We start from the raw sequence: 27623 nt of genomic DNA, 5'->3' as shown, positions 1-27623 counted from the left end.
ACCTTATCCTTGAATTTCAACTATGTACCCCAGCAGCCCATCCTCATATCGCTGTGCCCTCTCCTCTGTTTCTCCACCCCTGACCTCTGTGCGTCACGCTCCCTGCTGTCTCCAAGGGGAAGGTGGCAGTCACCTCTCCTCCACACCACATCCACCTGCCCCGCCCTGCTCACACATGCACAGACACACAGACAACTGCCTGATCAGATCAGAGACAGCCCAATAACTACTCTAACACCCAATCTGTTGGCATCCAGACAGTCACATACACTTACATGACCACCTGCACGTGCGCGCACACACACACACACACACACACACACACACACACACACACACACACACAGAGACACACACACACACACACACACACACTTTAAACTCTCAGTGGGCAGAAACCGAATCCACATGACACACTATCCTGGTTGTATATATAGCTGTTAATAGTTCTACTGAGACTGTTTTAAAAATGATGTACAACACTTACTGAAAGTCTGTGAGTGGAAGCAGAGTTTTAAAAATTCTCCTATAATGACAAAAGAATCCCATTTGTAATTCAAAATATTACCAAAATACGATTCTTTATGTCGTATACAGTAACTAAAAAAGAATTGGGCCTCTGAAGTGAACATGAGCCTCTAATTTCTAAATCCATTTGTATATTGTAGGAGGGATAAGGTATGAAAATAACAGGGTAGAGCACTTCTGAGTGTTAATCCTCAGGGTCCAGGAGCTCTGTTAGGAATCTCAGGCCCCTTGACAGGGATGTGACACTGCTTCCCTCTGCCATAATGCATCAGAAGTATCATCTCTTGCCTCTGAAGGGACTCCTCCAGCTCAATCCTTGCTGGAAGTATTCCAACTTCACTCCCTCATTACACTGAGGACGAGCAAAAAACCTGCCCAGTGGGACCTTGTCAGAATTTAATCATTTTAACGTAAAAACATGCAGGAGGTCCCAGATGGTCTCATCAGAAAAAAAACACAAAAGATGGTTTCAGGTAGGGCATTGGTCGCAGAAAAGTTCCCTGAATTAATTTTGAAAGTTGCTTTTCTTAGTATCCTTTTTTGCAGATACCTCCCATCTGGCACTACACATATATTAGCAAGCATTAGCCTCAGGTCTGACAGTGAAGGTCGAAGTCTATTTAGGATCACAGCATGATGCGAAGATGAGCCGAGAGACCTTGAGATTCAAGGAACTACGAAGACCACTGCCTGTACTTGTTTTGAATGTTTGTTTATACTTTACTAACTTTACGCAATTTCTCAACTTCTGTACGTCAGTTGCAGTTTGTTGACTGTAATTAAAAATGTCTACTTTTACACTATACACATGTAATCAGACATTTATGAGCAGAAACATCTGTTATGTTTTTCAGTTATGAATTAGCTAAATAAATACTTTTCACAAAATGTAATGTAACTGAATTAATAATAGTTTTTTTGGATATCTTACAACAGATTTAGGCTTTCACATCACGCTTGTTGAAGTGGCTCGTAAAATAATGCTCTGACATAAAACTGAAACCCCGGCTTTAGTTTGAGCTGAGAGAGAAACTTCATTCTGCATACTGAAGTCAAAGATAATCCAAGATATATTACAACAAACAAAAAACACTCTCAGGAATAGAGGGGAACTTTGGGTAAAATTATAAATGCAAGACCATTTGGAAAAGCGCGCTTGTTAAGAATGATATTGTTTGTTTGATTTAGACTTCTATGAAACAAGTTCCAATCAGAACCGTCACAGTTGCCTTTCATGCGCTGCAGTCACAGTAAGACATCATTATTCTTTTGGAGATGTGTTTCTGTCCACCTGATCAATTAAAGTCCAATATTCGCTGTCCTTTAGCTTTGCTTTTTTGGTCTTTACCAACACCTGAGGGAATAATGTTTCTGCTAAAATCACAACTGTTCACCAACTAGTCTTAAACAATGTCTGTCTGTCTGTTTGGTTCAGAGGAGGTAGTGTGGGATGTTGGTTTTTAAAGCTTTTGTGGTTGTGAACAGCTGCCTGCTGCCCCCAGAAATGTCCCCGTCTCTGTTAAGTGTCATCATTTTCACATCACTACAAGCGAGCCTTTTTCTTTTTTTAATGACACATTGATCCAACGTTGTCGTTACACTTCCCTTATTAAAACGTTGATTCATTCATTCTTAAAATAAAGGACCCACACACTTCCTGCTCTTATTTGAGGGTTCATTCTTTTTCTGCAAAAAAGCAACAAAAGACAAAAGTCTGTAAATAGGTCTGTTATTGTTTTTTTTTTATAAACTTCGTGCAATACAGTGTAAGTTTATCACACATTTAGATAAACCATAATCATTTGTCTAGATATATCTATTCTCAACTACATACTATTCATATTGCCCACATAAATGCTATCTGTGTGCAGTTTTATCACATTTTTCTTTTTCTCAAATGAAATCAAAGAATAAAAAAAAAAGTAGAGAATCTGGAAGCGTTTGGTTGTTTTTCTTTTGTTTCTTCATTGTTTCATGTAGCTGTGTGTCCATTGTTTCCATCCGAATCTGCAGTCATTCGGGGCAGCTCAGAAAGGGGGGGAAGGGGGGAGGGGTGTTTACATGTGTTTACATTCTCATCAACATAAACAGATCAGAGTCCAGACTCAGCGGTCACAGGGGGGGAAGCACAGTGAAGAGAGTCTTTGGGGAGGTTACGATGTTGTCTCTTTTATTGGTCGAGTTTTTAAAGAGGGGAACACTGATCATGTGTCTTCATATTGGGCAGGTTGTGGGGGGGGGGGGGGGGGGGGGGGGAGTAATGGTGGCACATTGGATAAAACCACCCAATAATAGTCCATTAAGGGGCACCGGGATCACACATTTCATCCAAACCTGCCCCAAGATGTATCTGAACAGTGGTCCCGCAAAAACATATCTATAGACTTTACAAATATATGTATGCGTAAATTACAATGTACATGTTTGTTTTCAAAAGTTTGTATCTGCAGTGTTTTTTAAACCCTCAGAACCCACATATACATTTTGTGTTTTTTTGCCATTCAAAATGAGTTGCATGTCTCACTTTGGGACTCTTCATAGAAAAAGATGATTAAGTTCTTGTTTTTTTTTTTTTTTTTTTACTCAGGCAGTAACTTGAACCTGAATCTGTACAAATGTATTATTCTATGTCATCTTTTTTCTGCATCCTCCTGCCAGAGGTTTCTGTTAATGCCCAAGAACAAACATCTTCAACACGACTATAGCTACAAATACTACTGTTTACACTGATTAGAATGGAAAGAAGACGAACAGAGGCCAATAGAAAAACTCAGACTCATAATGACAATGAAGTTTGACAGTTTGTCTCAGTCACGCACATTATTGTTGCATTTCTTTCAGTATCAATATTGGAAGACAATTTACAGTATTCAAATCTGACTTCATGTTACAAATGGAAATCATATCATATGAGGCTAAAAAACAGTAATACAGGCCCTCATTCTCCCACTTATTGTGCACACTCATGCTTGACACCTTGACACAGTTACACGCAGCGCACTGACAGTCCCAGTGGCTTTGCATGGAAGAATTTCACAGTAAAAAGTCGTCGAGTTCTAAAATCAGAGTGAAAAAACAAAACATGAAATCTGTATTTTGTTATAAACTATAGTGTTTGCGAATACGGCTAGCCTGTAATAACGCTAAGAATAATTACAACAACAATTTGACACTAATGATGATCTGGTTAAATTAGCAGTTATATTGCACAAAAGAAAGTATGTGAAACATTTTCAGAATAGCCCAAGGTTAATTGCGTTTGATCATTAACAAAATAAATCATTTCTAGCACATTAAAATATCAAAATAGTTTTATTGTGAAAGTTCATTGTTGTTGTTATTATCACTCTGTTATTACTCTTCTTCTTTTTGCTCTCAGTGAGGTTGAGTCAACTAAATAACAGTGAACATGGAGGGAGAGATTTAGCATTTCATTGCTACTTCTTGTTGAGACTCACAACACAGAGCTCCTCTCTATCTTCCCTCTTTGATTCCTACTCACTTTCCTCCTCTGCTTTCCTTCTCCCCCTCTCTCTACACAGGCGTTGTCTTCCTATTGAGGGTGTTAGAGTTACTCTCCCTGTCTCCCTTCAGCCTGTCCAGGGTCCCCATCCCTCGCTCTCTGTCCACCGTGGACGAGGTGAAAGGTGGAGGGCCAGAGCCCACCGAGTTGGGCATCTGCGCGTTGGAGTTGGAAGAATTAGAAGGGTTGTGGGATTTAAGCGAAGGAAGTGTACCACTCATCATCACCCCACCGCCGCCTCCATCCTTTGGAAAGCAGTTGTGGAGCTGGTAGAGTGTGGCCCTGTCCACCGTTCCGTACATGGGGGGCAAACCCCCCAGTTTGGGGTCTCGGGACAACGTGTAGAGGGAGATGTCACCTCCTGCCAAGGCTGTGTGCGAGCGAGAGTGGGGGTTAGGTAAAGTGGACACTGAGATGGGGCCCTGGGAGAGCAGCGCAGAGGGGGGCAGGCCGAAGTTCTTGCCCCCGCCGCCCACAGGTGAGGGGTCTCGGGAGCGAGAGGGGTCTGTGGACCGAGATGAAGAGCGGGACCGGCGTCGGAAGCGGTAGCTAGGCAGACGGAGCATGGCGTGTGTGGTGCTCTTGAAGATGTCGGTGCGCGAGCGGCAGCGCAGCTCCTTGTTCTTCTCTATGTAGATGTTGACAGCCAGCACCCCCACCATCTCAGCCATGATGAAGGACAGGCCTCCAAAATAAAAGGACCAACCGTAGGAGTACTGCCACTTCTTATCCTCATCCTTCTTTGGAGAGATGTCCCCCAGCGCAGCAGAGATGTACACGATCACACCAATTATGTTACTCAGACCTGAGAAAGCACAAAAAAAGGACGATATTTACTAAGGAGATAAATAAACTCAGACAGACCAACGTGCAGTGGTTATAAACAAATCTGGTGACATGATGACTTGTGACATTCACAGAAAAGGCAGCTGCCAAAATGAGGTTTGAATGTAAAACCTCCATTGAACTGAGAGAAGAGTCTAAACACAAGACACTCTCAAACAAAACTGACGGGTAAGTAATATTCTCCAGACCACCTCTCAACTATAAACATATATCACTTATCAACACACAGCATTCCATATTACCTGCAGCCACGAAGAGAATCCCTGCCCCGAGGATGATGTTCCTTTTGCTCTTATAGAAACGACTAGCAGCGATGCAGACCCCTCCCATCAGCAGAAGGATGGCACTGAGGATTGGGAAGATGTTGGAAGCCCTGACTACCCCTATACACAGAACAACATGGATAAAAAAGTAGAAACGATAAAGAGTATGATTATGTGTACAACAAAATGGGATTTCAAATAATGAATTCTTTATAAATTATCATTCTTAAGATTATCATGAAATTAAAAGCCCATTTTAAAATAGTTTCTGTGGTCTTATTTTTTTACAGCACAAGCCGTGTACTAAACACTAAACTATAGTATTACATGGAAAAATAACGTAACATAACCACTTTAGCGTTTTTAACGTAATGACGTACCAGTGACCCAATTAATGAAGGGTAGACTTTTGCTGCTTGTTGGTTGGGGCGTTCGTTTTTATTCGCGTTCGTTTTGAAAAACAAAGGCTTATCTAAAACTGTCAAGATAAAATAGACGAAAAAGTATCTAGTCAAGGTTTCAAACAGGGAAATTGTTTCGGTGAATTTAAATTAGTTCATGCCTAGCTACCTGTGGGCCGCGTTATCTATGTTATCGATAAGGAACGGGGGAGAGTGGATATTATCACAGACTGCTTATTCTAACCATGAGGACGCTAACTGTCAACACTGTGTGTGCCTCGGGCCAACGGAAAGTTGTGGTTAGCTAGCACGAGTTGTGTATTAGCCTAGCCTACTGCTTGCTGTTTCCATGGTGACAGAAGCTGAATCTGCTTTGAGCTTTGAAGTTTTTAGCCGAAGCAGCGCTGCAGAGACGAAATCTTTTGCAAAACCCACAAATGCTTTTTGTGGTGACTTGGGAGTTGGATTGTGTTATGTTTTTATTTGCAATGTGTGCGTTAACATAACTGTGCTTGCGATATATCAGTAAAAGGCTTATTAGTTACAGGGTAAGTGAGTCAGTTATCAAAATAGAGAATGCCCTTTTTTTTAAGGAATAGCTTTCCCTATTACGATTTCCTGGCACTGTTACTAGCTGCAAGGAGCTCGCATATAATTACTTTTTTTTTTTTTTTTTTTACCACCTGTGTTTCAAGTAGCCTACAGTCAAACAGCCAAAAAAAAATCAATCAATTGCCAATCAATTTTTTTTAACTCATACATCTAAAACCAAGTTTGGAACGTGCAATGAAAATGCAGATCAATATAAAAAAGAAATAAAAACTGGTAGAACTATTAACTACAACAACTTTAAATAATTTCTAGTGAATAAATGAGTTATAGGAACAGGATTTAGCCACATTCTTTGTGTGGCCTTCAGTGATTTCACTAGGATGCTCAACATGCACAACGCACATGCGCACAGACACACATGCAAACGAGCTCACATGCACGCATTAACACTTCTCACTCATCCTGAACTAGGCCACTGGAGAGAAAATGCCACCTAAATGCCAACAAAATGCCTCTGCACCATAATAAACAGAAAGCAGGCTTTTCTTTATGTATGCACGGGCACACATGAAGCCTATCATAGAGCAGAAAGATATCACCGCAGGGCACTGAGCACAATCTAGGGCACCCCAGCTCCCCTGATTTTCTGCAGCACATAGTCACATGTTTGTTTCTAACAGAGAGAGTCTTCAGAAGAATTAGCAATAAAACACAATGTTTAAAAAGTAGTGGAAGGTTATTTTAACTTTTTTTTTTTGACAATTTCAGCCTCCTCTCTTATTGACTTCATTCATCATCCATGCCAAGTAGTGCTGGTATTGACTTACGTAGGACGTACTCTGCCCCGTCATGGTCAAAGTCTGCATCCTCTGGGAAGTGGTTGATCTGAGAACACACTCCTCTCTTTACTCCTGAGATATGAGAAGAGAAACAGGGGTGACCAGACACCGCAAAAGTCAAGAACTCAAAGATATAAGAAAAGAGAGCATCTAATATCCTCCTGAGGGACAAACTGACTGACAGTTGAGCACAGTCAAGTCTTTCTTTGAAAATCTCTTCTTTGAATCCGAGCATACTCACAAGAACATAACACACATTAATGGTCCCTCCACATTCATGTTAGTAACAGCAGATACAAATAGTAAACAAAGAGACATGTAAATAGAAACATAATGCAGACACACAGGCAGACAGATAACTACCCGCCAGGGTCTTGCATGTAGACAGACGAATGGAGGGAGGCACGCAGAATGATGACAGCACCACTGTTACTGATGGATGGACTGTGAGAGAGATGGATGGAAGTGATGGAATGAAGAGACACAGACGGAGGGAGAGACGGACAGATGTGGGGTGAGCTGGTCTCTTTAACTGTTCTTATTACTCCACAGGTTGGTCTGTAAAGAAACAGATGGAGGTACAGAGGGGGGAGGGGGGGAGGGGGCGTCAGAGCCACAGGGATCAGTGTTATCATCATCAGGCAGAGGTTCAACTAACTGTTTCAGGTGGCATACATTCAAAAAGACGCTTCGACAAAATCTGCGTTTTGAATTTTTTTCTTTCGTTTTCAATGCAATGCAATGACTTACTGCATCTCAAATACTGTACTTTCTCTACCATATTGAAATGATTCATAGTGCTTGGTTGATTTATTTATTTATAACATGTATGAAACAAAAGTAGATAAATGACTAAACAAGAAAGGCAATAGAAAATAATAGAGGTTAACCAATATCTACTGCCATATTTGACACAATGCAAACTGTACATGTTTGAAAAGTAGGAGGATGAAGTTTATACTTTTTTTTTTACCAACAACATCTGTTTATCAGCAACCATAATACACATTTCTAACCAGTGTCAATAATGGAGAAAAATTAATACATCACTAAATTGAAAACCCCACTAAAAAAAATGCAATTAAAGATAGGTGTTCCAGCAACATCGTATCAATACACCTGGTTGGGTGTACCTTTCTCTCGCTCTCTCTTCTCTCTCTCTCTCTGTGTGTGTGTGTGTGTGTGTGTGTGTGTGTGTGTGTGTGTGAGAAGCAGCTGCAAAGTATCATGAGAATCTGATGCAGTTGCAGCTATTTTCTCCAGTAGTGCATGATGCATCCTTTAAATACCAGGACTATGTTTTTGTTGGTCAATGACGCGAACCCTTTCTGCTGCCTCAAGATAGCAATATACCACCCATAAGCCACACCTGGTTTTAAAGGCAAACACACTCATGGGTGCTATTAAGGTGGGGGTACATGTATTTGCTACTTACACAATGTCAGTCTTGTGCATTAAAATGAAAACTGGATAAAATAGCAATGACACCAGTGTATCTCATGACTTGTGACGAGCATAGATCTGCACCAGGTGTAAGATAGGGCCCTACATCACCATCCACTACTATCTTGCATGCTACATAAACTTAACCTTTGTGCCTTGGCTTCTGTGCCATCTTCTCATCTTATGTGCTATATCAGTGCAGAGGTATATAAACACTCCACAAATTGGTTTGTCTCTAATATGTATCCACTCTGGTTTGATTTGAGAGTGTGAAAACTAGTTACCAAGCCAACAGAGTTAGCAACAAGTTATGGAAAAATGTTCAACATAAATAGTTCAAAGCAATAGATAAGCTACTATATAGGTGAATAGTCCATACAAATATTAAGACTGGTGTGGAATAGAAAGACAAAACTTAATATATTTCATATATAGATAATTGAAAGTCAAAGGTAAAAAGGCTGAGTTTGTGCCTCTGGTAGTATACATGTGAAATTTACAATGACAAAAAAAGTTTAACTTAAATGTAAACTTGCATAGAGTTTTATAATCTTTTGTACATCTACGAGAATCTACACGTGAACAGCTGTCAGAGCTGAAAGGGCTTTACAAAAAGTTGTGGAACTTTGGTAAAAATGATCAGAAACCCCAAAAGAAAACAAATCATAGACAGGTGATGCAAAGCAACCCCTGCTCCAATAAACCTGCAGAGGAGCTAGAGAGGAGGACAGGATACATCTCGCATAATATGCCACCCACCCACGGGCATAAATCTTTTAGAGCTAGCATGTCCTGCATATCCACCCCAGCTACACCTCACTGCATCACTGCACAGCTACTGAGCATCTTTCTTAGCCCAATACTCCAAAGACATCAAGGATACTTGACCTCTAAGCCATGCCAAGGCACTGACATCAGCTTTACTGCAGCACAGAGGGAGAGAGATGACTGAAAGAGAGGAAGCTACAAGGAGGGGAAGAAGGAGAGAAGCCAGAGAAAGATTAAATGTTTTTGGGAGTGAGACAGAGGGGCAGCAAGTGGGAGACTGAAAGAGTGAGGCAATGGAGGGAATAGGTGGGGGTGCACTGCAGCAGTGCTGCAAGGGCTGGAGCTTATCTCTAATTGGCTGCTTTGCTATCAGGGAGCTTGGAGATGAGGACAAATTAGCTTTGTACAATGACCAAGCAAAGGATGGGCCTGAATGCTTTATGAGGAAAGCCAAGAGGTTTTCCTGGAGACTGAAGTCTGTATGTGAGCAAAGGCACAGACTGCTAACTCGCAGCACCCCTTTGGCTGGAGCTGCCTTACTGTTAACTCCATCCCAGCCTTTACTGTTGAGTGTCAGCCAGGCAGAGTAATGTATAATGAATTAGCAGCTTGTGTTGCAGTGACAAACTGAGGATCGAAAGATGGCCACTGCCAGTTTCTGAGGTTTCCTGCCAATTGGAGTGAGAGGACGGTATGAGTCAGGGTGAACGTGAGCCTTTTACTTTAGCCATTAAATGAAAGACCACAGCTTGAATCAAACCCAGTGATTAATGGGATTGTTTTGAGTAAGGCTTACGCTACAGTATCACGTGACCGCTTCAAACGCTAACTGATATTACAGCTATGCTGCAGCTTTCTAAACAAAGTTTCAACAGATGAATTAAAGGCTGACTGGCACTGCTGAACTTCAAGCTTTGCTCTTTGTGAACACATGTTCACAGAGAGAACAAACAGAAATGTTTCATCTTTAGAGCTTTGAAATAGAGCAGAGATTCAGAGCTTAACCACAGAGTAATATGTTCATCTGTTGGCTGAATAGTTTAGCACATACACTGGAAACAATTTAGAGCAACTAGCTATCTAACAGTTTGAAATTCCCCTCCTTTGCATCCACTTATTAATGTTTTTACACTTAAGGTTTTTAAACATAAAATGTTGTTTCGTGAGCTTAAGAGCTATTAATAGAAATATTTTACCTAGACAAGGAGCCAGGCTACATGTTTGTTCCTGTTTTGAAATGTTATGGTAAGCTAAGCTAACTGGCCTCTTGCCTTGGCTGCTTATTTATGTATCAATATTTATCTTACTCAAAGCAAGAAAGGAAATTGTTGCGCTTGAGCTACACTTGCTTTTGCCCTTGTCGACCTGGGTTCCCTTCCAGTCCTGAACAAGTACACGCTGTTTTCACTCATATAACAGTCTCATCCAAAGCACCTGGTCAGTCCAAATCCCACCAATAGACCCAAATCTCCTCCAACAACCTTTACCTTACCTTCAAGGCAGCATATCCTCCACAGTCCAGAGTGCGTGAGCGCCCCAGGATCTTTCTTGTCCTTGGCATGGGGATCATCCTGGCTGACGTTGGCTGTGCTGTTGCAGATGAGGGCACGGGAGTACAGCCAGTAGTCTGTCCCTATTGCCACCGTCATCAGGCCGAAGGCAGCGAATGCCCCCACGGTGGTGAGGAGGATCTGGATCCCCTTCTCACACACCATGCCTTCAGAGTGAAAAGATAGGAGGAGGAAGGTTTGAGGAAGAGAAGAATAACAGAGAGAAAGAGAGAGACAGACCGACAGACAAGCATTTATTTTGGAGTTCAAGAGCAAGAAAGAACGTAATATACTGGCAGAAATGTGTTCACAATAATCCAAATAGTGAAGATTTCTGTAGAAGACAGTGAACAGTCAGGTGAGCTTCTTAGGAGCAAGAGGAGGTGAAGCAGAGAGAGAGAGGAGGCAGATGTGGGAGGTGCATAAGTGACTGTGTGATGTGTCCTTGGAGGAGAGTTGGATGACTCTGCTGACTCTGCTTAACAAGATACAATTGATGTGAAACACAATGGATCACACCCTTGCAATCTCAATCTACTCCATATTCATGACCCTGACACCATTTTCCCCTAAGAATGAGAAGGCCTGGAGATGAATACATAACACACACTCTCACACATACACACACACACATATAGATGTAACATGAGATCACCCTGTACCTGTTACAGTCATTATTAGTTAAGAGTGAGTCTGTTACTGATTCCTGTAACGAAATGCCTTCAATAACACCTAAAATCTTACAGATTTTGTATGGGCAATAATAAGACACCCTATATACTAGATGTGGGAAAAAAAATCGATACAGCATGGTATCGCGATGTTTTGCGGGGCAAAGTTACATTGTCTCATGGCCGGCAAGTATCGATATTTTTTATTATATCAATAGTAAATATGCTTTTTTAATTTTTAATTGCTGTAAGGGTTTCACAAATCATTTTGAACAAGTTGCATTGTAGAAAATTACAGCAATTGTACAGTCGTCCGTACATGTTTGTGTTCAGCTAGGTTCGATTAGACTGAAATACTAACAGTTCAGATTTTGAAACGTGCAGCCTTTTATAGGGTTTTACTTTTAGTGTTGGGCAGTCCGTGGGCTTGACTCCCATTGTGTAGAAATAAAAAGACTGAAGTGAGATGTATAGACTGGGAATGTTTTCTTATTTGATAAAACAGTTCTTGATTTAATTTAATCTTGTGGACATACTATGCTGTTAGCAAGTACAATTGCAAATTTCAATACCGTATTTTCCGCACTATAAGGCGCACTTAAAAGCCTTTAATTTTCTCAAAAAACGACAGTGCGCCTTATAATCCGGAGCGCCTTATATATGGATCAATTGGTTAATTGGTTGATCCATACTGGTTGTACACGGCGCTCAGCGACACTGACTCGGATAATGACGAGAGGGAGCCGGGCATGTTGGATGCCGTACTCGCCCAACTGTTCAATTCGGACACTGAAGAAGAAGAATTCGAGGGATTCGTGGACGGGGAATGAACTGAAAAAGTGAGCTTTACGTGTTATACGTAACTGAACAATGTTGAGTTATGCACTAACGTTTGAATTAGCGGTATCAGACTGTGTTTCTTTTACGTGTTTACAACTGAACTAGGCTGGGAGATATTGTGAATATGCACATTAACGTTTGAACAACGTTGAGTTATTGTGAATGCACTACGTATAAAACTACGTTTTATACGTATTTATATTTATATATTCACAATATCTCCCAGCCTTGTTCAGTCGTAAACACGTTCTATTCTATGCGCCTTATAATCCGGTGCGCCCTATATATGAAAACAGTTCTAAAATAGGCCATTCATTGAAGGTGCGCTTTATAATCCGGTGCGCCTTATAGTGCGGAAAATACGGTATATTGTATCGCAATTCTCATCATATTGCAAAATGTTTAAAATCACAATAATATCAAACCGTGGATCAAGTATCGTGCCAATATCGTATCGTGGGGCCCTGGTGTTTCCCACCCCTACAATATACTGATGACGTTATATAAAGAACTTCAGAAAAAAATCTGCGTTTCACACCAGATATCTTTTTTAGTCGCTCTAAAACAGTTGACTTCACAAATTGCAATGCTCTGCCCTAACAGATTTATTATTGCTGCAGCTTATTGCCCCAATTAACAACTTATTTCAGGTAATTGATTATTTGTAAATATCAAAAACAATAGCCCACTGCTAGTAAAGAATGAAACATTACTAAGAGCTGGCAATATTTGAGAAATGTGGCATTTCTCATTGAAAATCAGGTCTGCATAACATGAGAAGAATATTCAGTTTGCAATTACATTGTTCAATATTGCCATAATGTTGTGAAGTGCGATAAATGAAAACGTATCTTAAAGAATGCATATAAATTAATACCCACAGTTAAATGTTTTCTTAGCAAGCTTACAGTATCCGGGTTTTTCAATATGTCCCTCCTGAAATCTAAAATACATCCCAAAAGCATTTTTTTCCCATCACTCAATTGGCCCTGATAAAATCTGAGATAGCTTGTGTTTCATCTGACTGCATTCAAATGTTGTGAATACAATCCCAAAGCTCATTGGCAACTGTCTCACATGTAGCTATATTAATCTCAGTAAACAGACATCTGTGTTCAGATGCTGTTAATGATCCAAACGTAGCTGTTTTCTCTCAACTCCAACCTAGTCCTTACATCTTAAATTGCAATTGCAACTTAAAAAAAAATAGCTGTTTACATATTGTAATTCTGAAAAAGCACTGTAAGTAGTTACGAATTTGCACTCATGCACGACATCAGCTGCGCCATACTATTAGTGTCGTGTGATTTTACTTTTCATTAAGGGATTGCAGAAGCATGGGAGGCACGACATGGGAACAAACATGAAGAGCTCCACATACACGAGCACTCAAGACACTCAGACATGCACACACACATTGTGCTGTTCTGCCATACTGTTATTGCCACTGTCTACCCCATGTTTCGCCTCTGTTACTATAGTTGATTACACAACAACTTGCCCTGCCACATCTGTGCATTACAGATAACAGATGCAGTGTAATTTTTATTATTAACATCCCGCCTTGAACTGGCAATACGTGAAGGACAAATGATGAGCTCATGCAAAAGGAGGTCCAGGCCCAGAAAACGTTATTGCTTATCCGAATTCCTGCGCTTCATTGGAAGCCCAAGAAATTGGCTGTATTTGTTGGAAGGTTTCAAAGAGCTAACCCTTACCTGAGGCAGAGTTTCTATCCTTCGACTCCATTTTGAAATCTTTCTTTTCCTCGTCAGTGAAGAACGTGCTGTCCCCTCAATCCGGACAGCATCCATCGACTGTTTTCACCTGCTCCCCTCTCCCCTTCTTACACTCGTTTTTCTCTCTTTTGCCTCTTTCCTTTTCTCTCTCAGTTTATTTCTTTCTCACAGGAAGGCTGTTGTTGGAGGAGGCTGTGGCTTGGGCAGTTGTCCTGCTCTTTGTCCGCCTGCTGCTAGCAGGAAACTGAAACCATGGTCACTGCCCTGCTGCTGCAAAAAAGTAAAGCAAAAGACAGACGTTTTATTAGTTGACATAGTGGACTAATGTCCACTAAAAGACAGATGAAAAGTAAAAGGCTATAAAAGAAAAGATGTAAAAGTGCCAAAGATTGAAGTTCCATGAGTGGCTTATTGAGGTTGGAAGCTAAAGTTCCCATTGGCTTAAATTGTTGCGTTTGTACTTTTGGAGTTATTTCATGAAAATCTAAGACAAATACTAAGCCTTTCTGTGCAGTTACTGTCTATCCAAGAAGTATCTTTTGGTTAGTGAAAATCTAGTGAGATATTAATTAAATGCAAGCACTTATAAGCAGATGTTGCTCTTCATTCTGTTTGATGTGCACAGATTTGTGAGAAGGGTTACCCCACAACTCAGACATTTTATAGTCAGAATGAAATATCTCAACAACTCTTTGTCATGCTCCACCTAAACTTTATTATTATCCAGATGGAAATGAGATCTTCAGCAGTCATCAAGACATGACAAAAGAAAGCAGACATTCATGGTCTTCAGAGGCTTCATTACTGTGACCTTAGTGATTCCCTGGCCTTCTCTACTCCTCCTGCATTGCCGTGACATTTTAAGCCTCAAGTGATCCATAATGAAAATAGTGCAGATAACTTTTCTGTAGCTCAAGAATATGAATAATCTCTACATTCCAGTCTGAAGATGCTGTAATTAAATGCTGTAGAACCATGTTTCATCAATGTAAATACCGATTAGAGTAATTACAGAAGTGACTGTATTTCAGGCTAAGGACAGAATGACTCTAGAGCGAGTTGTGCTGCATCTAGCCTGAATAAGAGGAGTAAGAGGGGGAGGCAGAGAGGACCAACCCGACATTGTTACCATAGCAACATTGAATTCCAAAGTCTGGATCAGCATAGAGCGAGAGGGGGGGCAAGAGATAGAGGGAGAAAGAGGCAGGGAGAGCAAAACAGAGAAAAGAGGAGAGAGAACAGAGATGGAAGAGAAACGAGGGGAACGTTTCAAACCACTATCAGGAGGGTTAACTCTGAAACCCAGACAGACAGACAGACAGACAGACCAGTGCGGTAATGGTCTATCAATAGAATTGTGTGAGACTGCGGCGACACAGATGCTCCCAGACACACACACACACACACACACACACACACACACACACACACACACACACACACACACACACGGAATAAAACAGCAGTGACGGTAGAGGGAATGAGAAGTAGACCCTCTGTCGAAGCCGCTTCTTGATGGATTAAGAAGAAACATGAGGATAGAACAACAAGTCAGCACATATTATCCCACAAACATTATTAAGCAGGCATAATGTAGCGCAGTCAAGTCTGTTAATATTTGATGATGCAATATGGCACCGTGATCAAAATAGGTTACATCCTGTTTGCATTGTGAGACCCAAAACAGAGCCGCCTCCGAGACTGAACAAGGGATGGAAGAAGTGACGGTGTGTTTTACATGCGTGTGTGCAGATCTCCTCTCAAGTGCATCTGAGGCTTATTTACACATTGTGGGTTCATATGTGCAGGAGAACTAGTGAATGTGGCCGTGTGAGTGTATGTGTGTGTAGTGTGACCTTCCAACCCTATCAACATACTGCCTTTCCCTGAGGAAAATACGTGTCCAGAAGGGATAATGCTATCTCTAAGGCCTAGCAACCGAGCAAAGTGTGTGTGTGTGTGTGTGTGTGTGTGTGTGTGTGTGTGTGTGTGTGTGTGTGCGTGTGTGTGTGTGTGTGTGTGCATGTGTGCGTGTGGTCTTTGACTCCGGTATTTAATGAATGACCTTTACAATAACCTACTAAGTTATTCCCCCTAGCAAGTCCCCTGTGTAGGAGATCATAATTGTCATTTAATTATCTGTAATTTCTATTTTCAACCAATAATTAAGAAAGAGCGGGACGACAGGAACCAGCTCAAGAGAGCATGAAGGAACAAGAGGGCAAGAAAAAAGAGAGTTTTACTAAATGAGTTAAGCTAAAGGACTGTACAAAATGTAATAAGGGAGAGAGAGGGGGTCAGAAAGGGGTAATATTGTCATTTTAAGGTAGGGTAGTCTGGCTAAAGAGGGTCTTTTTTGTCCTGAATTCACAATCAGTCCTTTGTAATATATGTAATGTTAACATTAAACAAAAGGCTGACAGTTTTGTCTCTGTTTAAGGGTTTACTTCATGAGACTACTGGTGGTGACACTCACTTCAAACACTTCCAGATGTTAGGGTTGAAACAGGGGTTCACTTGCAGTAATACAATGTAATATTGACTTGTCGTGAAGGTGTTGCTAGTATAAGTGTGCAGAGATTGAGAATGGAAGACGGTGAGAATGAATCCAGGAATGTAGATTTTTTCTAGATTACTAATCACTTGTAATGCAGTCGTAAAGTTATAACGTTTTTAATTATATTCACATTGGTATAAAGTTCATTATGAAATAAATGTTCACATCAAATCATTATCCTATACTTGTTTACCCAGTTCAGTTTGGGTTATTTATATTTTTAGTCTATGAAATGATTTTGAATAAAGAACAAGTACAAAACTCCTCAATCTCAGAAAAATTAAGCCACTGGGTATCAGATTCTTTTAGGTTTTTTTGCAACAAACTACAGGTTCTCAGTTCCCAGTATTACCTATTAACTATTTGATTCAATGAAAATTCAAATTCCGAATCGAGCACAATTTATAAATAAATTGTCTTCAGGTAAACAATGTAATTTTGGTTGCCCAGTGTGGCATTCACTGCAGACCTTCCATTTTCCCTGCAGTTTAACATCGACATGCCAAGTGGGCCATATGTAAAAAATATCATATCATGATTTTTTTATGCCCGCATAACAATCAGGATTTAATCACAATCTTTTTTCATTCTTATGTATTAATATTGTTGTTATTTATTTAAATAGGGACAGTGCACTTTAATGAAAATAAACATGTTAATATGCCAGATTATAGCATATGCTGATTTCCAGCTGTAGCCCCCCAGCAGGTTGTTGGTACACACGTATACAAATGTAGAACCACAAAACACAACCTAGTTGACAAAGACACGTATAACAATGCAAAAAGTGGCTATGCAGTTTTGCTCAAAACACACCAGTAATAAAGAGACAGGAGGTAAAGTGCCTGTGTGCTGGTGTGTTGCACATCATTACTGATTTTAACTTATTTGAGATTTAAGAATGTTTTTAAATGCACACATACTGTGCTTAAGTCTAGTCCAAATATTTGTCACTATTAGCACCATCAGGTAACAGCTGGTCTGGAGGTCTCACCGAGAATATTTTTAGCACCTCAAATTTCTTTTCCTGCATTCTGTTCAACTTTTATAGAAATGTGTGCATTTTCTGCACCAATTTGTTATAATGATTTATTGTGTCTTAAATCTATTTTAGTGTTCATCAGGCACGTTTTCACACAGTGATATTCATTTGGAATCATATGGACTTCAAGGGTTCTTGTGTTTCTGCACTATTTCAGGCCTGCAGAATTCCTACAGCTGTACTTTTGTACAAGTAGCCTCTGTGCATATGTCAATTTAATACTAAATTAATTGTAGAAATTTGTGTGACTATGTATTTTTTATAGAAAGGTTAGAATGGCAACATAAGCTCATTTAAAGAGAATCGAGAGTGATATTATTCTATGATACAGACATTCAGTAAAGAAGGGACCTTAACTGTAATCTTGATTTTCATTCATAGAGTTGTTGGCACAACATTTCATTGACACACACACACACACACACACACACACACATACACACACAAACCACTTTGCACAGAATGAGAGGAGAGCTGCTGACTGAGATCACTTCAAGCAGCATGCATGGAAATCAATGATTATACTGTTAAAAAAAGTTTTAATAATAACAACCTAGGTCAGGACCTTGCTGATAGTTTTCATTTCAAACAATTATTTATTCTCGAAAGGACACTGAGATTTCCCTAATTTCCAATGCCGTCGAGATATCATCACTTCCCTCCTTTTCATAAAGTTGTCTCTTTCTCCATTGGTTATCACAACAGGTGAGCCACGTGTGGATAGGCTTGTAAATGACTTGGCAAAACTAAGAGAGAGCAAAATAACATCGGCAGCAACAATTAAAACAACGGGATTAGATCTGCTTGCTGATTGACTGTCAGCAGACTGTTTAGGATGCTGTCTCTTGATCACTTCTCATTCTTCTTATTACATTACTCTTGAGGTTGTTAAAAATGTTTGTTGTGTTGCCATCCAAAGTGCGAGCCTTATCTGTGCAAACTTAGCAAAAAAACGTTTTTTTTACACCCTGTTGGTTGGGAAAAATCCAAAGCAGTTCCATATAACAAGATATAGTTCTTATTAGGGATTAATGAACCCCAAGGTATTCATTTTCAGCCATGAATCCTGCTCCATTGTGAAGCGAAAGTGGAGGGGAAGCGTCCGTGTATGAGCATAGACACCGCAACAGACAGAATGTACTGGAGCCCTATATTATGATCTCTCACGCTTTGGCAGATTGTAAATGCATTCTAGTACTTCATGATCTAAGATCTATATACATCTTTATCTCCATTTTCTAAAGCAAAAAACTGCCAAAGTGCTGCTATCTGTTCACTGTGCTTCTTTACATCCCGGTAGAGCAGGGAGAGCAGACCCATGAACTAGAGCTACAGCCAACATGGTCACAGCCCTGTCTACGTTGCAGTTTAAGAATAACGTTTGACCGGCATAGAGGGCTAAAATATGTATAATTTGTTTAACTTGCTAGTAATTGTGTGTACTGGTCTGTTTACAGCACTTTGGGTGTACTATGTGAAATAAATTATATTAAACTCTTTCGTATCTCCAAAGAGAGCTTCATGTAAAGTGACGTCACTAAAGTTGTGGCCTCAGAGAGAAGTCATGTTAACAGTTCACTGCAGCTTGCTCCTTATGTCTGCTTGAGGCTAGCAGGCAGGGGGCTTCAACAGCCACTTTACACATCACAAAACCGAATCTCCTACTTGACTTTCAGCAGTCAGCTTGTGGGTAATGTAGGCACCAGGTTTAGACAAGGACGAATAGAAAATACTATTTTTTGTTGTGCTGCATTGATTTTGATTATTCTTAAAAGAGTTCCCTAAGAGTCCAATGAAGTCGTTGCAGCGCTCTTTAGCAGCTCTGTGGAGGTCATGCCTTTTGAAGTATGGTTTAGCCCGCCTCACCACCTTTTTTCTAAATGCCATTCAGTCCTATGGCATTTGACAAGGCTGCTTAGAAGTGTTGGGTAATTACAGGTTTCACAATGGATGAATTAAAGAAAAAAGGACCATGTCTGCCCTGTCCATATATCTGAGCTTTCCAGAGCTAACTAACCCTCCCTGTGATAGCGTTATAACATGTTTGTAACAGCCATATGACTCTGGGCCTGCCAGAGGCCAATCAGCTGAAGCAGCATGTACCACGGCAATGAAAGCCAGAGCTAAGCTTTAGGAGCTAACTGCTAGAGGGACCATTACAGGACCAGGCCCTCACTTGTCAGAAACCTTCAGCTGTAATCAGATCTACCTGTGTGACTCATTCGCAGCATGACAGAACACCTCATATAAAATACAAGCTCACCCATTGAGTTGTGGTTCGAATAAGCAGCCATAAATCACACAGGAGATTTGAATTTTGTAGCAGCTGCTCCATTAGCTATTCATTGCATAAATCAACTACCAAACTGCTAAATGAATAAATTATAACATATTTTAATAAGTATTTCCACACGTTTGAAAAGCACAGGTCCTGTGTAGGCATGTGGGAATATCTTCAGTTTAAGTTACACTAAAAAAAATCTTCATAAACTGTTGGATGTCCTGGAGAGAAAAGGAAGTGAAAATGATATGAGCTAATGCTTGACCAGAAGAAAAAATGTGCACTGGGCCTACTTATAATGACAGCTCTAAAAATAAAAGCAGTGTATTCTATTCTGAGTGCTAGATGACAGCAGTGAACATTAAGAAAACATGGCTTAATATTCAGAGCAGTGACTCCTGGTAGCTGAGAGGATTTCTCTCCTTAATCATGAGGAACGGCTGCACACCTGAGCTCATTGCTGAGATCCCACAGCTGGCACACACGCACACTCACATGTGCATCTCCATACACTTACATGTATGCCAGACACACACGCAGGTGCAGAGGAAAAACATGAACATGCAATAAAAAAAAAACCTTGGCATGAGAGCACATGTGCAGCCTCAAACCTCAACAACTGTCAAAATGATGACAATAAAACCATAAAGTAGGTCATCTTTAAAAGGCATGTCTAAGCTAAGCAGGTCTGCCATTATGACTATATCAGGAGTCCAACAAGATCCTCACACTGCAAGTGACCATTTCTCTGCCTGTCTGAGCTGAACAGCCAGAGTAGGAAGTGACAGAAACACCTTGGTCTAAAAGGTTTCCTAGAATAAAGTGTCTGTGGAAGACCTAACCATATGCTTAAATACACACACCATGCACTAAGACAACCCCATTAACAGAGGAGTAAAGTCCTCTATGATGTAGGGCTGGGAAATATATTCAGTTTTTAAGATATATATTTAAAGAAACATAGGGTGAGAGAATATTGTTTTTATCATATAGTTTATGTTGTGTTTCTATTTCTCCTCTCACTGTCTGTCTCTCTTCACCCTGCTCCTCATCTCTCCCTCTCTGAGCATAACTCAAAAAAACACTGTATGTATTTTGCTAAGAAGCAAGGAACATTTTTAATTCATTTTATTTACTTGAAGGAGTATTTTCATTGTACATTATTGTGCTTAAATATAAATGTATGTTTGACATAGAAAGCAGTGAACCAAAGTATCTGTATCATTAAATGATTGTAAACTTTGATTGCTCTGTTAAGAAATGAAGATTAATACTCATTTGTGCTAAACTAGGCTAGCTGCCATTGACATCTAGTGTTCTATTACTTGTTGGGTGCGGTTACTTCCTGGAGTTACATTTCCTTGTATTTTCAATGAATGGGATATAACGTGTTTATCAGGCAGTCTTCGAGAGTTTTGTTACCTTCACTCCCTATATTAAAAAGGAAATAATCTTCACAAATGGATTTGAAGTGTCTAAAAATTAAAAAAAAAAAAAAAATCAGAGAATCGAAAAAGACCACATACTTTGAGTTTTCTGTTGTATCTTTCATCACTAGAAGTACACCTATTTACACAAGTCCATTGACGGCTCTTTTTGCGCTGGCAGTGCCCACGACCTCAGTTTCAGTGCGCTTCTCACTGGTGCTCATTGTTGCCAGGTTATGAAATTAAAGTTCTGCTTCCCTCTGTAGTGATCGTTAGGTTGGTTTTAATAGCTCCATTTGCTTAATATTTTCCTTTATTCAATGAAGAAATTGGAAGAAATCATGAAAATAATGTAAATGAATCCTGTCCTGGCATTAGCAGTAGCTCTAGATCTGGAAATTGTATCGTTGAAAAGCCGAGTAAGATTGTTCTTGATTCTGATTGGTCAGTAAGGCAGGAGTGACATCGACAAGTGTAGCGTTGTTACAAAAAGTGAACTGTTTTCATCTGAGTAAGCTGTAAGCGCAGCGCCATAAAGCTGACACTGAGGGCTTTTTTCGCGCCCTCAGTGAAAATGCTGAATTGTATTGATTTTGTATGGTTAAATAGGCACTGTCCCCTAGCAGGGCAGAAAAGTGCAGGTTGTGCGCTCTGGAGCACTTTGATGGAGCACTTGTGCGCTCAGAATAAAAGTGCTGCACCTGCGTCTTGACACTATGAAAGTCTCTTGAAAAGGACCTGCCGCTGTATGACCGACTCTGCTCCGCTGCTTTTTACTGTTGCCTATGTTTTATATTTAAGATCGTTGTCTTTAATTCACTATGTTTACACTTGCCCTCCTACTTCGTCTGGGTGACAAGGTTAATAATGATGAAGACCGCGATATGATAACAGCGCTTCGATCAGACGCGGAGCAAGGAGGATGTTGTACATCACACTATCTGTAGGAGACAAAAATGAAGGGGTATATTATACGTTTTGAAAACGGCACCGGTGACGTCAACACGACCTTCCTTAAAAGTTGGAAGATTTTGATCTCAAAACGCTTGGATTGGCTGCACAAAAAGGTGGTGCCCTTGGAAAAAATGATGCCGGGCGCTGCGATTTTTCTCAGAGCGGGTGCCTGCTGCTGCAAACCCTCTGCCCTTAGTGGAAACAATTGACAAATAAAAGACTCGTTCACAGAAAAAAAAATGCTAGATGGACACAGAGCCTTAGTGTTTAGTGTCACTAAGCTTAGGTAGGCTTAATGACACCAAGGGGTCTTCCTTTTAGTGCACTGATATATGGGCACTAATAATCTTTTAAACTAATGCTGAGTGACAGTTGTGTTTTGTAAATCTTCCAACTTTTCCCTCAACTCAAGCATCGCTTATTAGCTATTTTAAGGCTTTCACCCTGGTCTCAGGTTCTGATGTAGAATTTTTATCCAATAACAACTGACAACAACTGAAAATGTGGAAAAGGTAGACCAAGAGTTGAGTCATTTGTATCTTTGGCAATCAAAGTTGCTGAGATTTACAGTCAATAAACTAATTAGTCCTTATATTGATCTTTTAAGTGCAAACACACGGGTTAACGGGTTTGTCAAATTTGTTTATTCAAATGACTTCCTGATCTCCTTCATGTTCTTGAAGCACCTGCAGCTTGGATTTAAATAATCATATAACTTATTAATTATTATATAACTGAGCAGTTTTTTTTAAAGGGAAAAGCTGCAGATGAGAGTGTCGGATTAAAAAACAGTTTTTTAATAATGTACACTTTTCTGAGACTCTCTCCCACACACACCTCCAGCCTGTTGTGATGACTGAAGAGGCTTTGGTCACATATTATGTACCTCCAGTCCAGTTTGCTCACTCAGACACTCTAGCACTGTTCTCCACTGTATGTTTACGCTGCACGCCTCTGCACAGACACATTACCTCGAATATATCACTGACACCCATGCAGTTCAATCACAGGCTCTCACACGCCTGCTCTCACTCAGAGGCTGTGCTAACTTGAGTGAAGCACTTACAAACACCAAAGCTGGAGGTTAATTGATGAATGGGTCCCAGCCACTGAGACAGGAGTCTATTAGGGCGCACTCACACAAAGGCAAAGTTGTCCCATAACGTGCTAAAGCACGATTGTTGCCCCTCCCCATTCCCCCACTGGCCTGCACTCACTGCTCCAGGACTAACCAGGCCTGAGCATGGTTACCTCTACAACACATGAAGGCCAAGCTGGAATTATAACACAATCGCAGGTTCAAATTTACTCATACACATTATCATAAATGTTTCTTTTATTGATATTGGTGCAGAGATCATATAATATGTTAATAGGTATTAAATATTAGTAGACTTGCTTCTCTTCTAAGAGAATCACAAGTGGACGGCCTCATATGGAGGTGGTCTGGGACGCTTTAGTCCACATTAGTTTAGTAGTGTGAACTGTCATGTGTCATGGGGCACATTAAGGACCACCCCCTTACATGACGTCCTCTTAGGGTAGCGCTGTTGAGAACTGTGAGTGAGAACGATGATATAGTTTATCATTTTAAACATAAATGATATGCGGGTACTTATTTTCATTTGCAGCAGGCAAGTGAGATCTGAATACAAGTGGTCACTGAAGACACTTTGTAAACAGATATGGTAAACTGACTTGGACTTGTAATAGTGCTTTTCTAGTCTTTTGACTTATCTAAGTGCTTTTAAACTACATGCCCACATTCACACTGATGGCAGAGTCTGCGACATCGAGTGCACAACTGCCCATCAGTACAATTCCATTCACTGTTAATGCAAAGTGTGAACTCTCTTACTCAAGTGCTGTCTGGTTGCAAATCACTGGAACAACATGATGATAACAGGTGTAAAAAGGTTCAAGCAACAAAGAGTGAAAGAGAGAAGAATAGACCCGACCGCCAAAGGACAGGAAACATCAAAGCACAAAATGAGGAACTACCAAATTTATTTTCAATAGTTCTGGACTGCTCGGGTCTATTAGATGATTATCATTTGGCCAGCGCTAAAAAAAAACAACTACAGCCTGTGTGGGCTACGCACCAGTATTGACTGCAATGAGTCACCTTACAGCGTAAACAGCAGATCTTAGCGCCGGCTGAGGGGTTTTGAAAGTAATCCAAAATCTACAGAGACGATCATCAAGGCCAGGCACACATCACACACATAGTACAGACGGTGTTTACTAAGTGGGAGGCAGAGGGATTGAGGGGGCGTGGTCAACAGATGGAGGGGGCCAGACACACCTCCATGAAAGATTGACTAATCACTAATGGACAAGTGAGCAACGCTATGATGCTGACACTGTTACTCTTCGGTCACTTTTTGGTCACACGTTTGATGTATATTTGCTCATAATTTACCTTACATACCCTTTAAGGCGCAACAAAATCACTAAATTGTGAGGAATGTCATTGATTAATTAAGTTATCATCTACAATTGTCTATTTATCAATTGCAAAAAATAGAAAACAACTACTTATTCAATATCCTCCGAAATCACATATTGAAACCAGCACTTGACTTACAGGGGCTATGATTTAAATATAAAAAGTTCAACATCAACCCTGTGACCCTGCCCACATGCAGAGAGAGCTAAAAAAGTTCTGCATCACAGACATAAAGGAGCAGGTGCCGATGGACTCTTGTGCTTTTTTTATAAAAGGAAACACAGCCCCCCTCCTGATAGAGGGCTGCAACACCTGCATCAAAAGCTCCGCTCAGAGGGTTTAAGCCTCTCTCACTGCAAGTGACCACATTTTATTCCACATCTGATTGTTAAAATTAGAAAGGAAAGGTTTAGAGTTGGAGGCTACTTGTCATGGGCTGCAGCCTATAGTGAAGACAGTAACTCACTTTCGGTGGACAGGTAGGCTAACTCCTGAGTGCTGCAGTCCTCACTCCTTCAGGCTTTGCATTTCAACACATCTCATTCCACCTTTAGCCCAACTGTAATCTGAGCTGTGATGAAAAATGAAAGATTGATTCAGTGCCAGATGTTTTGGTGCCTTTTTTTCCTCTGGATCGGTGAGATCACAGAGCTCAGGTTGGCCAGTGAGAGGAGACAGGGGGCAGTGAAAATGATTCCTATAAGATAACATGATGATGATGATGATGATGATGATGATGATGTGGCTCAAGTCCAACATGAAGCTAAGATTTTGGCCCTGCTCTATGAGGGCTCCAGCAGCGGAGGAGCAGAAGCTGCTTCGTCTCAGAAGCTTCATGCGGGTTCAGAGATCAGGGGCTGAACGCATGCAAAGCTCGAGTATAGTGATGCAGACTGCGGTGCATTCATTAATAGAGGAAGCTACACACATAAGCCTGCCTGCAGAGGCTACACGGTGGAAAATGGACGCCTAGCATCAAGCGGCCGGTATAGAGAGACACTCAGTGGACTGGGACACAGATCAAACATAAAAGACACCCAATCATACAAACAAGTCTTGATAGTGGCATCGTTTCAGCACATACAATACATATTTTAGTCCCAACACCTGCAGTAAGGGAAGCAAGGAAAGCTTCAAACGAGTCATTATAAGGCTTTCATTTTCATATTAGACGTTGCAGACGCTAATTATAGGCCCGCAGAAAACAGGAGGGAAAATAATCATTCAGCATTAAATCGGAGAAGAGGCACAGGACTGAGAATCCTTATTTTTGTTCAGCTATTGCCAATGTCTGCACTGCCAGTAGTGGGCTAAGTTACAAGGCAACGTGTAACAAATCAATGTGGCGTGTAAATTACACAGGATGAACAATGATTCGTTAAGTTGCAAAGTACAAACAACAGTGACACGGTGTAATTATGATTATTAGACAACAACAACAAAAAAAGAAGCTGGTTGAGGTCTTACCTGCAGGCTTTTTTTTTTTTATCTCACAGATTCTCAGCGCGTCGCACTCCCATAGAGGAGGAGATGGAGGGGGAAAAGGAAGATAGGGGGTGGACGTTGGATGGGCTGAATAACGGGTCGATCCAGGCAGAAACAAATAAATAAATAAATAGAAAAAGGGATGATGGGATTTGATGGCAATAAGAATCACGCGAGGGACTGGATTCTCAGTGATATTAATCCAAATCAGCCACTTATAGGCAAAGGCTTAAACGTGAATTAAAAAAAAAAAGAATAAACAGGCTAATAGAAAACACGTCACTAAAAAACGGATTTGTCTACAGAGGATGTGGCCGCTGCTTGTGAGTACTCGGGGAGAATGCGTCCCCCCCCCCACCCCCCCTCCTCCATGCCCTCTACTCCTCCCCCTCCCTCCGGTTGGACGAGCGCTCGCGCCTGTCTGCTCCTCTATCTACATTTCTCCCACACGGAGCTCGCGACGCAAGCAACTTGACGCATCCCAGCAAAAAAAAAAAAAAAAAAAGAAGTCCTCGCTGATGTGAACGATGACGGATAATGTCAGAATGGACATGAAATCTACTACAATATGTTGCGCTGCGAGTTCACGAGGAAGGTTTAACCCCTCACCCAACTCCCCTCCGTCCCTCCCCCCCCCCCCCCCCCCCCCCCCCTCTCTCTCTCTCTCTCTCTCTCTTATATTGAGGGAATTGGTCTGGATGTGCTTATTGGAGCGTGTGCCGGGCGCACTGGGGCTGTGCGTTTGTAAGTAACCTATTAGCCATGACCAGGTTATATATACATTATGTGTGCGCGTGCGCCTGCATGTGTTATTGATGCGGATGTATATCTTTTTTTTTTCTTTCTTTTTTTTTTTTTTTAAACTGGGGAGCCATCAATAGAGCGCCAGTGGGACACGTTTCCTCTGTGTTGATGGTGGTGATGCTGATGCTGATGATGATGGCCGCGCTGGTAGTTCTGGGAAATGCAGCACGATCGCAACCCTGCAGAGAGATAGAGAGAGAGAGAGAGAGAGAGAGAGAGAGATGTTAATAATCATGGAGTCAGATATCCACAGGTCAATATTTCTGTCTAGATATTTAGCAGAGGCTGTATAATAATTGTGATAATTAATTGACTTTAATGTCATAGACTACTTAATAGATGAAGGTAATGTAAATGTAGATGATGTCATCAAAGAGCTATAAACATAGAGCTGAGCTGCTGGTGGCACACAGCTGTCTGGATGCACAAAACTGATGGACAATGACCTTCAATAGCTCTAAAACTGGCTTTACTGCCCACTTCACCTCTTTCTGCCCCCCCCCCCCCATCACACACACACACACACACACACACACACACACACACACACACACACACACACACACACACATACACACAAACACGCACACATCACAATCGCATACACAGAGCGGAGTAAGGGAGAGCTGCAGAGAGCTAATACAGAGTGACAGGTCTTTCA

At 40.9% G+C, this 27623-nt stretch overlaps 1 protein-coding gene across 1 annotated transcript; it reads right to left on the bottom strand.

Annotated features, from left to right (window-relative positions):
* Positions 1-2249: 2249 nt before the first annotated feature.
* Positions 2250-26512, bottom strand: cacng8b (calcium channel, voltage-dependent, gamma subunit 8b). Its single transcript, XM_020646765.3, has 6 exons — positions 26141-26512; positions 13943-14233; positions 10656-10880; positions 6941-7024; positions 5140-5280; positions 2250-4856 (listed from the first exon to the last, which is right to left on the bottom strand). The coding sequence occupies exons 2-6, from the start codon at positions 13971-13973 to the stop codon at positions 4063-4065; spliced, it is 1275 nt and encodes a 424-aa protein (XP_020502421.1). The 5' UTR covers positions 13974-14233; positions 26141-26512; the 3' UTR covers positions 2250-4062.
* Positions 26513-27623: the final 1111 nt, after the last annotated feature.

This window comes from Labrus bergylta, chromosome 8 (assembly GCF_963930695.1).
Source record: "Labrus bergylta chromosome 8, fLabBer1.1, whole genome shotgun sequence".
Taxonomy (NCBI): Eukaryota; Metazoa; Chordata; class Actinopteri; order Labriformes; family Labridae; genus Labrus; species Labrus bergylta.
This window is presented reverse-complemented; position numbering and strand designations above follow the sequence as displayed.

Excerpts from the sequence above, each read along its gene's own strand:
- cacng8b (XM_020646765.3), bottom strand. The coding sequence starts at position 13,973 with ATGGAGTCGAAGGATAGAAACTCTGCCTCAG. Across the intron at positions 10,881-13,942 it reads GGATAGAAACTCTGCCTCAG|GCATGGTGTGTGAGAAGGGG; the intron begins GTAAGGGTTAGC and ends TTCACTCTGAAG. Across the intron at positions 7,025-10,655 it reads GAGGATATGCTGCCTTGAAG|GAGTAAAGAGAGGAGTGTGT; the intron begins GTAAGGTAAAGG and ends CTCATATCTCAG.